Here is a 13,917-nt window from a genome sequence, read left to right on the forward strand (position 1 = left end):
TTGTTATCTTGGATGCATGTGCTAGCAATAAATAGTAATTATTTTAAAAAATGCACATTGATTCGAATGTGGTTGGCATGAGTTAAACACACATTCAACTTTCATTTTAATCCATCTAACAGTGCAGTGAACGAACAAGTCTGCTTCAAACAAATTTCTGGTTGTAATTGGTCATGCATTCTGATAAAAAATTATTAATTTCTGAACGGCTCCTATCTCATGGCGGTATTTGTACTTTTTGGGCTGTGTTGAGCGGTAGATGGAATAGACATTCTTTAAACAACAGTGCCACCACGTGGAAAAGAAAGGGCAATGCTATGAGTTCTTTCCAAATTTCCAATGTCCATGTAAGTGATAACATACGGTCAAATATCAGTCTGTGAATATTCAATCAGACATCAGAATGGGTTTAGTAATTGGTTAATCCAAAATGTCAACATGTTGATTACTCCCCCCCCCCCCCCCCTTATGTAGCAATATTTTATGGTCCATGTGAAACACCACACTATGCATATTAGGATGACATTCTGAAGCACACCTGGAGAAATCTGTTTCAAAACTCATGATGTACCTTCATAATTTTCACAATGGCATCAACATTCGGGTGAGCCCAGGCCTGAAAGTAGAAGAAAATCCTGAGCCTGAATACTATCAGCCCTGTGAGCCTCTATCAGGCAAGAATGCGCAGACTGTCAAAATGGGATGACCACACAAGATAAACATGTCATGTCCAGAGAAACTGTCAAATGTGTCCTCAGTTAAATACATTTTCAGTGTGCGGGTAATATACCAATCAGATAGTCAAACAAATTAGTAATTCGTTCCCTTGGCCTTTACCATATTATATTAGGCAACTACTTTCTTCATAGTCCGTTTGCTAAAATAAAAATAAAACAGACATGCCCTTGTACCTTCCATGCTGTACACTTCAGAGGGCTTGCTAGTTGCAACTGGCAAACTATTTCCAATCTTCTTAATCCCAAAATAATTAACAGATGGATAGATGCAATTCATCCGTTTGTCGCCAGATACATTAATTGACCAATTAAGATCACTAGTTCAATAACTGGATGTACCAACATCCTTCAAAAGGAAAACACGACAAAAAAGAAACCAAGACACAGATTCATCTTCCTTTTAATCATTTTCTTCACAAAATTAGAACAATCACTTCACCCAACAATAGCTTACAAACTGAATTTTTACAACATTATGATTCACTACATGGCAACATAATGGGGTGCAATATAATAATAATAATAATAATAATAATAATACATTAGCAAAAGGTGCTGTTTATTCACAGCGTATCATTAAGGGCTTCTGAGTGCTTCTCCACACTGTATAGTCATTACCAATGCAGAACCTGCTTTATCAAACATGGTAGTGGGGGGCTCTCCCATGTTTTAAAATCCCTGACTTTAGTTCTTGGTCACACTTCAATTGGCACTTGAAAAACAAATTAAAATCTAATAAAACTGATTGTAACCAACGGCATCAAAACGCTGCCCCTTTAATCTCTATGGAATGCTGTTGTGACAGACAAATGCCAGCTCGTCTTGAGCTTTTTTCACTACAACTGATGCATTCACTTGAACTCACAAGAGTCACATGAAGTCACATGGATGGACATGCCAAAATGAGTGTGCACTTTAGAACATCTACATCATGAGCGTCATTTTGAGGACTACGGCACCATCTAAATGCACCAATGAGGGTATCACAGCAAAGGGAAAAAGAAAGAAAATCGTCACTTTCACCAAGTACTGAGGGAGCTAGAGGACTGATCCTATATTTGTCAACAACAGCCTGAAACATAAAGAAGGTCCAGATCTACATCCTTCATGTAGTGGATAGCGATAGGAGTTCCTGTGCATGAGTCAAGTGTGTGTGTGTGTGTGTGTGTGTGTGTGTGTGTGTGTGTGTGTGTGTGTGTGTGTGTGTGTGTGTGTATGGGTCGAAGATGTCTTTGTCATTCAGTGTTACGGACACCTTCCGCCTACTGTAACTGCAAAAAAACATGATTTTTAAATTGTTTCAAGTGAATGGATGACAGCCGAGGCTTTCATGAATTCCCTGTAACAATAAATAAATAAAAAGAGTCATGTTTTTTACAGTTACAGTCAGCAGAAGGCATCCGTTACACTGAATGACAATGCCATTTTGCACGTCTTTGACCCATGTGTGTGCGCGTGTGCATGTATGAAGAGGAGTTCCTGCGAGTGTGTGCGTATGCGCATATCTGCTTCTGCATATTCCCCTCAGGCTCAGGAGGGGGGTGCCGGGGGCCTGAAGAGACCCGTCTTGCGGAGGTGTCTGACGATGAGGGGCACGGACACCAGGGTGATGCTGATGCGCACGGGGGCGAAGAGCTTGTGCACGGCGTAGGCCAGGACGAACGTGCTCGTCCCCGCCGCCAGCTTGGACTGCACCACCGACTCACTGAAGCCAATCCGGTACAGCAGCGAAGCCATGTCTAGGCCACTGCGGACATAAGGAAGGACGGACACACACACACACACACACACACACACACACACACACACACACAAAACATTATTGCACTGGATTTAGCAGAGGCTTTTGTCCAAAGGGACATGCAACACAACACACATGCTGCTCACATATGGGCGAAACCAAACCTACACCCCTGTGCTCACACGCAAGCAATATCTTTCAACACTTAACTATTTACAATAGATATCCACTAATGTGTGTTAGTTCTTTATTTCAGGGCTCTTTGTGTTTTGGTTTAAGATCTAATATGTTTTTCCATGCACAACTCAATTTGTCATGGTCTTCTTTCTTCACTTGTCATCTGAGGCGCACTTTGGGTCAACTTCTGTCGCTTTTAAATGTGCTATAGTATAACCTGACCGTTCTCCCTCACAAATGCACACATGCACGTACGCAGGTGCACGCGCACACAAACGCGCACGCACGCGCACACACACACGCACACACACAGGCACACGCACAGACTCACACACAGCATCACAGTAGGTCAGTAGTCACTTTAAAAGCCTTCATTGTAGCAGCCACACACACCCCCACCCCTTGACAATAAAAGGGAACCTGTCAACCTGTGGACACAAACACCAGCGCGGGGTCATCAGGGGTGGTGACACAGTGACACAACAGTGCAATAGCTTCCCGAGCTTTCAATGCAGCAGCCATCCTGACAGTTTTTTTTCTTCAGTTATTGTCAGGGGTGGGGATGACTCAACGGTCAAACTGTCAACTGTCAAGCTTATCTACAACACTGTTTCTTCAGTTGGCAGCCCATGTAATAGTCCATTCAGGTCGACACTCATCATGTCTGCACAACCACTAATTTGCTTGAACTATTTCTAATGACATAATTGTATGTCGGCTAAATGACTGGTAAAAATATCCAATTGATCTCCAACCAATATTCCATTACAGGTTAGTTCCAGACTAGTTCCAATACTGCTGTGGTAAGTTCACAGCAGTTGCCAGTTTTTTTTTTTGTTTGTTTAACTTTGATATCATGGCTTTTCCTCCAGCTCACAGCATGCATCTTCTTGTTCATAATGCACATAAAAAGCACCACAGTGCATTTTCACATCCCGATTCGAACACCAGGGGGTGCAGTTTCTCTATTCTGCAAACTTAGCTTTGCCAATTTGCTAATTGTGATTCAAATCTATGAATTCCAAGACATTTGCATGAGCCACATCATGCTTTCGGAGAATATTTTCATTTTTGTGTTAAACACAGACATGCAAGCCAATGCATTTGAATCAGTGTAAAAATGGGTAACTGTATTTAACCCATTGTGTCCTGGAAACACAGGTTTTTCAAGATTTTGAGATTTTAGCTGTTTTATTAAATATGTGGGTATGTTAAAGCTGAATGAACACATTACAATGCAAAGGGGAGGGTCTTGACTTTTAAATGTAACTCATTACATGTTTGTATGTGCTTCGGAGGCTGAGATATTTAGGATTTAATAGGAAGAGGGCACCTTTCCCCAAAAAGGGCTTAGGACAAAATGAGTTAACAGAACACTTGCAATGCAGTGGTCATGTCCGCGACCCCAATACACCGTGGCATTAACCAGTGGCATTCCCCTTGTAGCGATGCTAATCCACAGAATGATCTCAAGTGCTTAAATAGAAACACGTGACTCTATTCCAGACCATGCTGAGCCGAAAATAATGACCCACCCCTTCGCCCACCATAGTCAGCATACCAAAAAGTTTAGTTCAGCTAGTGCTCGAATACCAGTAACGTCCCTTCTCAGTATTTAGGATGCTGTATGAGCCCTAGAGGAGGGACACCAAGGCAATAAGTGGAGAACTAGAGTGGGAGGTGTGGCATGATGCATGCAGGAGAAAGCGAGGAAGTTGACTGACACAGCATACTGGTAACTGATTATTCACTGTGAAGGAAGGCACATGGACAGTGACTCATCTATGAAGAAATATAGAATGACGTGAAATGATACCACTTTCACTACAAGTAGCCTGTGTGTGAGTGTGTGAGTGTGTGTGTGTGTGTGTGTGTGTGTGTGTGTGTGTGTGGAGCGGCTACTGATATAAACAATCAAAATAACATAGTATGAAAGGGAGACTTGCAGGGGCGTCATTAGGTTGCGCAAAGATCCGGGGCTGTAGCCTAGCAAAAAAAAAAAATGAAATTTAGTGTGGAGCGGCAGCCTAGTCGAGGGAGCGAAGCGACCGAGAGGGGGGTTGGTGCACAAGGGGGGTTCCCCCCTTCCGTTTTGCGGAGTTTTTGGAAAATTAAGGTCAAATTGGGCCATTCTAGGCGTACACAAAGGGGAAAATGTACTTTTTACACCATAGTCTTAATTGGCAGTTTTCCCATCTTTACATTTGACAGTGTAGGCTACTTTCATTAAGGACCTTGCCGTTCTTTTCTTGATTTGGCCCAATGTCGCCAGCTTAGTCACCCTCATTGGGTTACAGTAATGCAGGCTAACTACTTTTTTGGATAAATGTAGTGTTGGCGTCATGATTACTTAAGTGCAAATAAAAAGAGACCGCATTTAATGTGCCGAGTAGCCTAGTGGATATTGTGAGAGAATTAGCTCATAGTGGTAGTGAAAAAACATGCCTTACGTTATCCTATAGGCATATTTACAGTAACACACATGACATGTAAGCTCGGCTATGCTGTCTCAAAACAGTGCGCTGCTCTTGCACAGTCAGTCGCAATGCGAGGCACTAACCACGGTTTTTGATATGCTCTCTGCATGATGACAGTATATGATAACACAAAATGATGATTAAAAACTGAACATCTCCATGCGCAACATCCATACGGGTCTGCATACTCGTTCGTCAAACTCTCAAAACAAGCGACAGACACGCACACGCACACACACACACACAGGAGAGGAGGAGCGCTAGTTGACAGACCATGGACCATAATCTCCCAAAATGTCTTGCGCAAGCATATCATACACCCGACTGTCCACACCTTTGGTTCTATTGACATTTCATGCGCGAGCTCACTGCCTCCATCAGGCCGATATCAAAACACAAGGTGCAATCAAACTCGCACATCGCTCATGACCAGGCAAACACACACACACACAAGCGCGCGCACACACAGGGAGACAGGAGCAAGAAAGCCAGCTGATTGACCATACCCTGTTAGAGATTCTCTGACCATACCCAGTCCAAAAATATCATGGGGGCTATCATAGTCCAACAGACAATAATGTCTTCAGATGTCATTTTTGCAGCCCAAATAATTCAAATATGCCGTAATTTTGAATTTCTAGTTGAAGTAGCTTGTAATGTAGTTCGCTACGTTTTCCACATGGTTGTAGCTTGCCATTTCTGGAGGTAGCAGAGATTTTGTCTGGAGGTAGCTTGTCTACGTGGTGGAGCTAAATGTTAGCTCACTAGGTTAGCAAATTACGAGTAGTTCTAGCAGTCTTTGGAGCTTGCCCAAAACTACACAAACATGCAGATAGCCAACAAACACATGCGAATCTGCACACATCACAATACACACGGTATAACTAAATCACGCTGCCAGCCCACTATGAATTCAGGAAAGGTGTGTCTGTTTGAAAGGGGGTGTTAGCTTGGTGACATGATAGAACGGCTTGTTTGAAGTGAAGGCTAGTTGCAACTAGAGCTTGACTGAAGACAAGTAGAAAACATGACAACAACATTGACACCAGTGCTTCGGCGAGCACATCAGGAAAAAAAACAGATGTCCTACCTTACGCTGTCCTGTTACTTGAAGATAGAGCCCAAATATCCATTTAGATTCGCCAAATATCCATTTTGATAGATACAGCTAGATATACTGTGATTGAATAGTGGATGCTAAAATGAGAGGAAAATGTCAACATTGTGACCTATGGCTGCTAAAAAAAATCCCTGAATGATCTAAAAATGAAATGAAGTGGGATCCCTATAGCCTATTCCAGAAGTCATTGAGTTGTCGAGATATTAAACATTCCAGATTTTTTTTTCATAAACCACGAGCCCGCCTGGCTCTGTTCAAGCCAGCATAGAACTGACACCTGATTGGTTGACAGCAGCATGACGTCACTACAACGAGGCTAGATCTACTAACAAGGTGGATAGCGGCTTCGGTTGGAAAGTTGTTATTTGTACAGTTCCATATTTACATATCATCGTGTCAGAATCGTGCGGTCTGTGCTGGTTACAAAGTTGCATAGCCTAATGACAGGAGCGGTATCACTGCTCAAAGTGTGGTCCACGGAGCTCTTCTCTACTATTTCTTCTTCTTAATCATATTATTATTATTATACATATTTTATTTAGGCCTATGTCAGTCCAGTCCAGAGAGATTCGGGGCTAATCCCCGGAGATCCAGGGCTGTAGCCCCGAATGCCCAGGTCTCTCGACGCGCCTGGAGACTTGTATTGCCAGTGCCAAAGAAGAGGCTTTAACATTTACCTAACATAGACAGGGTGTTGTCATTTTTCAGACCCCCTAAAACGTAACCTCTGTGTGTGTGTGTGTGTGTGTGTGTGTGTGTGTGTGTGTGTGTGTGTGTGTGTGTGTGTGTGTGTGTGTGTGTGTGTGTGTGTGTGTGTGTGTGCGCGAGAGCCGTGATCGTGTTACCTGGACACGGCGAGGTAACATATTCCCAGGGAGATGAGCGAGATGCCGATGTGGAAAGCCACTCCCACGGCGCCGTACTCCTTGAAGACCTTCTTGAGCTGCTGGGTCTTGCTGGGCTTGCCATCCTCCGGCTCCGGCTGCTTCTCAGGCTGCTGCTCTGGCTCAGACTCAGGAGACTTCGGGCCCTGGGAGCCCTTGCTGGGCGGTGCCGTGGAAGACTCCAGGATCTGTACAAAATCCAATCACACACACACACACACGCACACGCGCACACACACAGACAGACAGACAGACAGACACACGCGCACACACACACACACACACACACACACACGCACACGCACACACACACACACACACACACACACACACACACACACACACACACACACGTGTGCACCCACAACCATAGATAGACAAAGACACAGACACAGACACACACCACAAGGAGAGGGGGAAAGGAGATGCTTAAGTCATCAGGGCCTAGCCAACCCATCACAGCCATTGCTTAGTAAACAATAACACGCTTTCTTGCTTGCAGATTGAGAGGACTTTTATTTAATTTATTTTTTCATTTCAGACCGAGGCAGTGGTTTGCTTAATGCGCCGTCTGCCTTCCCTGCTTGCTTGCTCAACACAAACTCGCACGAGGGAGGGAAAACTTATTTTGTCTATTTCATTGTTTGTTTCTGTTTTCCTTCCTCTCCCCTTTTTCCTTCCTTGTTTTGCTGATTGTAGTGTTTTTTTTAGTGAACACAGAAATTTCTTGTGCATGCACCCGGGGGGGGAACTGTTGATGTGTATGTGTGTGTGTGTGTGTGTGTGTGTGTGTGTGTGTGTGTGTGTGTGTGTGTGTGTGTGTGTGTGTGTGTGTGTGTATAGAGTCATCTGACTTGACTGGATCATAATGTTGGATGGTGGGTGGCTGGGTAGATGAGTGGGAGTGTTAGGGTAGAGGTCACCATTTCATTTCCCAACGCCAAAACAAAAACAGCGGTGTGAGAAAAAAAAAAACACCTACACAGCAAAACACCCATAATGTGAGTGGATAGCAATAGCAACATGTTGATGCAGAGATGAGAGTTGGATGTTGCCCAAGTCAATGCCACTGTAGTTTCATCTATGTGTGTGTGTGTGTGTGTGTGTGTGTGTGTGTGTGTGTGTGTGAGAGGGGTATGTGATGAAAACAAGTGATGTGTTATTCATGTAATCCTGTCCTGTGGGTGTGAGACTGTACTGCTGACGGCATGTTGTGGCATGAGCCACTGTGTGTGTGCGTGTGTGTGTGTGTGCGTGTGTGTGTATTCAGACTTTGACAGCAAACTGACCTCACAAGACACTCCAGAGGCCTGTGGAAGCCTACAGTACATCCCACACACATGAGCTTTCAATGAATGCTGCGGGAGTGATTGTGTGTTTGTGTGTGTGTGTGTGTGTGTGTATGTGTGTTTGTGTCTGTGTATGCGTTTGTATGTGAACGCCCTGCTGACTCGACAACATGGGCGAGCCCTTTCCTAAGGGTGTTCAAATTGCTCGTCCAAAGTGTCTGTATGGATTACATACTCCATTTGCAGGCCTGTCCCAATGTCAGGCTGCCACAAGCTTCACTTTTATCAGAGCATGTGGCACACAAGTGAACGCTGCACTTGGAGTGAAAAACAAGAGTAAGGGGGCGCTGTGACGCAACGCACTAAGCCCCCACGGGGACCCCCGTTCTAGTCCGGTCGGGGTCATTTCTCAACCCTGCCCCGTCTCTCTCCCCCAATAATTTCCTGTCTCCTCTCATACTGTCCTGTATTAATAAAGGCCAAAAAGTCCTCAAAAAATAATAATAATAATAAAAAACAAGAGTAAATTGACTTCTGTATTAAAAATCGTTGAGAGATAAGCACGTCTACAAAAGAGAACAGTATGTACCATTGTTTCATGACCTTTTCTTCCAACTATCTGTAACTTAAGTGTGTGAGCTGATACAGTACAGCATCTACACTGCAACTAATTAATTCTTGTCAAGGCGTTTGTTAGGAAGGCAATGCGGAGGGAAAGTGTGTGCTGCTATCTAAACTCTTTGGCACATCTGCCCCAAGTGTTAGTCAGCATACTTATCATCCGACACCATTTATCTTGTCGAAGCACCACCGATTCTCACCTCCCTCTTGCTGCAACTCCCTCCCTAACTGACGAAAAACAGAAACAAAAATACACCGCCACGCTACTTCCATTATCGCATGGTTGAGGGCGTAAGCATTGCCATACAGGTACTAGTAGGAACATAAACAAAGCACATGCAAAATACAGTGTGTGATATCACCACTGATGAAAACCCGAAGCACTGAGTCTTGAATAACACGTTCAAAACTGTTGCCATTATCCTGGGACAACAGAAGTCAAGTCATGTTCAATATAGCGCATTTCATACATGAATGCAATTCAATGTGATTCACAGAGAATAAAAACAAGACATGAAAACATGAAATGAGGTAAAAGTGCACAGAAGGCGGGAACAAGTGTCCTCTTCCAATCAGCATCCACGGAATGCTGTGATGTGGCAGAGTGAAATAACAAGGAAGGCAAGAGCAGCACTCTAATTATAGAGACACGTTTTAAGATGTCTGCCTGCTCTCTTTCCAAACGGGGACATCAGGCACGTCGCCATGGGGGATAGTCCAGCTAAAATGGGGGGCTCGCGAGTATGTGTGTGTGGGGACTAGGAACAGTTTGTTGGATTGAAAAGGGAGAGCTTGTTGGCACTGAGCCCGTTCTACTCTTTAAAAGCAGACTGCTAATGTACCGGCATCAGCAAGGGAAACTGACTGTCTTCCAATGGGTTTCCGACATGACAGATGAGCAGGAGGCGGGGAGGAAAAAGACAGACTAGAGAGAGAGAGAGAGAAAAGACAGAGAAAAGAGCAATCTCTTGGGTGACGTAGTTGGCCCTCCGATGAACAATGGACAAAGAGCCCTGTGGGTGGCAAAAAGGGCCGGGCAGTAAGCTTGGCCTCTGCAGCGTCCCTGACGGGGAACAGACAGCCGTGGGGTAGGGGAGGTCAGATGAGTGCTGTTTGTGTATACTGGTGTGTGTATGTGTATGTGCACTTGTGTACTCTTGTGTGTGTGTGTGTGTGTGTGTTTGTTTTTGGTGTGTGGGTGGAACTTGCCAGGGTGTGTGCACGGAACACTGGAGCTGCTGTCAAACTATGCTGAAGTGTGTGTGTGCGCGTGCGAGTGTGTTTTTCAATATGTGTCAGAGGGCAATGCAACACTATGGCACCTGGTCAAGCCAAATCTTTGCCCTTCTTGAACTGCAAGCACTATTGTAACTTATGATACAGTGTCTCACTCCCAACCACCGCCATTTAGACAAAATGCTTATTTCAGCATTATTACTCAAGTTTAATCCCCAAGTAACACTGATAAAGTCTTCAGAAAGGCCTACTGTGTTCAATGTGGCAAAACATCAGCGTAGTTTGCTTTCACTCTGAAATCCCAGTCAGAACAAAGCTGTCAGCTGTCAGCAATAAACAGACAAGAGACAAGACATCACCACCAGCATGTTTCAACATCTGTGGGCTGGAACTGGAGGGGGCATTGAGGGCGGAGAGAAGAAGGGAGGGGGGTGACAGAAAGAGGGCGGGAAGGACAAGTGTGAGGTCTCTGTCTTCGGCCTGGACACAGCAGCATGCGAGGCATACTGTTCGCAGAAAGACCGACTGGGTGGGACCATGTCCTGATTACGACAAAGAAAGAAAAAGGATGCTCCGTAAAAACAACACAGGGAGTAGGCCTAACTGAAATGGAAAACAAGTAAGCGTAACAAAAAGCAGCATTAGGACCAGTGATGAGCATCCTGTTTTTCTAAGTTACTGCAGTTCACCGCCACATATTTCCAATGACATACCTGTGAAGTGATCCTTGGTTGAATTGGACAGGGAAAACCAGATCATTTGGAATAATATGTGGCACTGGATTGTAACTAATGAATGCAGGTTGCCCATCATCGTTGCCATGAGGACCTGATATTGTCACAGAAAACATGCTGTATAGTTGCAATAACTTTCATACTCGGTTACAACACAGCCCTCGTTGCGATTCCATCTGGCCAGAGCCTTGGATGGCATTTTGAAGAAGAAGAAAAAAGTAAAGCAGGGTTTGCAGAAGATGTTATTTGCTAACACCGTAGCCTCTAACAGGTCACAGTGGCACAGAATTTATTTACTCAGATTGATGCAATGCAAATTATGGGAACATAAGGAAACCACAATCGATTACGTTAGGGTTACTTTATAGATATGGGTGTATGAGCTAGAGCACCTACAGCTGAAGTAAACTACAATTAATACAAATATTTCATCCTGACATGCCTCAATATTATGTGAGGAAGTTATGTGAGGAAAATGTCAGAATGAAAAAAGTAATAAAGCCAAAACCAAAACAATGACTTCAGAGAAAGCTGCATCACAGTGTGTATGCATACGATTATATAGGCTAGTGAATATAACCTCATCCTGTCAACATTTCCTGTTTTTGCAGTATCGGTGTCTCTTGAGCATGGATCTCCTCTCTTCATTCTGCCCCATAAAAACACTAACACCTCATACTGATGTTTTGCCTCAAGGCATGGGATGTCCCACTATGAGTTAGAGCCAAGTGGGGTTTCTTTGTTGGATTTAATTGTGTTTGCTAATCCTCTTAAGAAAAGACAGTTGTGTGTTCTTTTAAGCTTCGCCAGTTTGATTAAGATACACTTTCACTGTGTAAATATGGCCCTAGTCTGACTGTGAAAGCTTTGTTGTAGACTATGAGCAATGTAAACACTGCCTTCTCAAGGAGTATCAGATCACCTGGGTTCACTTCATTAATAATGCATTCATACATTTATATTTCATTCAACATGAGCCAGCAAAACTCAGCCCTTCCAGGACGTTATGCTATTGAAAGAACATGTTTTGAAATGAGAAATACCATATGCTGTGCACTATGGGATGTTCTTTTTCTTATCTCTTTTTTGGCAAGAAGGTCAATATTTTCTAGATTAACTTTTCACCATCACAGCATGCTACGCATACACTGGAAACAGCACTTTCATAGTTTGCTTTGGCTTGGAAAATGGCCATTGGTTAGGTAGAGGATACCCATCAGTAGTGCAAGCAAAACACTGGTCAGTGGTAACCAGAGTTGCCATAACACAACTTTAGCAATGAAATAATAGCCTACTACTCTTTTCAGTGGTCTGATATCTACTAACACTGTTCACAATAAATGGAATGTATTTGTTAACATACAAGCTGTGGGAGTGATGATTCATCTTAGCGAGGATGTTTGCAGCCAGCAGACAGCCAACAGACGTGTGACAGACGACACAGCTGAGCTATGCATTATGCATAGAGCTTGTGTAATGAAGACATGGGTCACTTTCTGACTCAGGCACAATATTACAGAGCAAACTTAATGCATACAAATATGGGCTTATTGTTTTTTTTTTTTTAATTATAAACGTAAACATCATCACACTAGTTGAATCTGCAGACAACTTGCTTACTCGCCTGAACACTGCGTCACATAACGTGGCTAAGCAGCAGCTAGCTAGCAAGCATGGTGGGGTTATTCAACTGTTTTGGGGGGCTCATAGTCTGGGTAACGCTAGCAAACATATAATGTATTCATATAATTTTACCTCGGTCTGCCTGGCTTCTGTTTGTTTATCGTCACGGTCGTCCGTCTTAGGTTGAGCTGCAGCAGACGAGGCAGTTCTCACTTGCACAGAGGAAAGCCAAGCCGCGGGGACTTTGGCGCGTGAAGAAAATAAAAGCGATTCCAGCTCAGTCAGTCCAGATATTTTTCTGCTAGAACTACCCGTCAACCAGAAGGGAGACGACAAAGACTTGCATTTGGCGTAATTGCAGGGACCTTGTGCGATATCCGAAATATACGCCCGCTTCGAATGACCCAGTTCTCCAATTTCCACATTGGAATAGTCTGTGAAGATATTTCGGTTCTTCTCCCGTCCTTCACCAGTGTGTAGGGAAGGGGTACAGGCTGTATGATAGGCATATCCACTAGAAACATTAGAAAAACATAACGGCAACCTTGTAGTAGTGTTGTTACGCAACGAACAGGTAAGGTTAAAGTGCAGTAACCTTAATCGGTTTGCGTTAACTTGGACCGAGCCAAGATAATGAACTGGCGTCGCTGCCGAAGTCCTTATCACCCGACAAAGTACCATTATTTACACGACTGTAAATTCGTAGGTATTAAATGTGCAAAATATTTCACTATTGATGCTAACGACAGCTAAAGATATCAGCTAACTTCATAGTGCTCGAGTTCCCACGCGTACGTTGCTACTGAGGTTATTGACGATGGCTCTCGCAACCAACGACTCACGAGCAAGGGCACGCCTCCACCAATAACCAGCAAGCACCTTCAAAACAAATATCTTAAAGGCAACCAGCGGTGTTTGTTTGAGGTGGTTCACAAGCCAGTGCATAGAAGTGAATACCTGTCAGTGAAATCTCTGTTCTGACTGTTGTTACAGCATATGACCAAATGACCCCTTATGTAACTGTATGTTGCGGATGCCATGCGCTGTCAACTCAGCTGACTTCCTGTGCCAGATTTGAGTGGGACTGATGGCTCACAAAGTCAGCTCCTCTCAACCAAGCTGCCAGTCAAATTATAAATATATATTAATATAATGCATTAAACATGGTGTATCGTGTTCATCTGAGCAGGTACTCATCTGTACTGCCTAGCTCATACTGCCCTCCTGTTAAATATTTATAGATGGTTCAGTGTAACCTGAGACAACCTCTCACTGGTA

General features: G+C 43.8%; 1 protein-coding gene across 1 annotated transcript; it reads right to left on the reverse strand.

The window, feature by feature from the left end:
* Positions 1-1,926: 1,926 nt before the first annotated feature.
* fam210b (family with sequence similarity 210 member B) lies at positions 1,927-13,583 on the reverse strand. The gene is made up of 3 exons (XM_063214900.1): positions 12,772-13,583; positions 7,098-7,324; positions 1,927-2,484 (listed from the first exon to the last, which is right to left on the reverse strand). The coding sequence occupies exons 1-3, from the start codon at positions 13,318-13,320 to the stop codon at positions 2,268-2,270; spliced, it is 993 nt and encodes a 330-aa protein (XP_063070970.1). The 5' UTR covers positions 13,321-13,583; the 3' UTR covers positions 1,927-2,267.
* Positions 13,584-13,917: the final 334 nt, after the last annotated feature.

Source organism: Engraulis encrasicolus, chromosome 14 (genome assembly GCF_034702125.1).
Source record: "Engraulis encrasicolus isolate BLACKSEA-1 chromosome 14, IST_EnEncr_1.0, whole genome shotgun sequence".
Classification (NCBI taxonomy): Eukaryota; Metazoa; Chordata; class Actinopteri; order Clupeiformes; family Engraulidae; genus Engraulis; species Engraulis encrasicolus.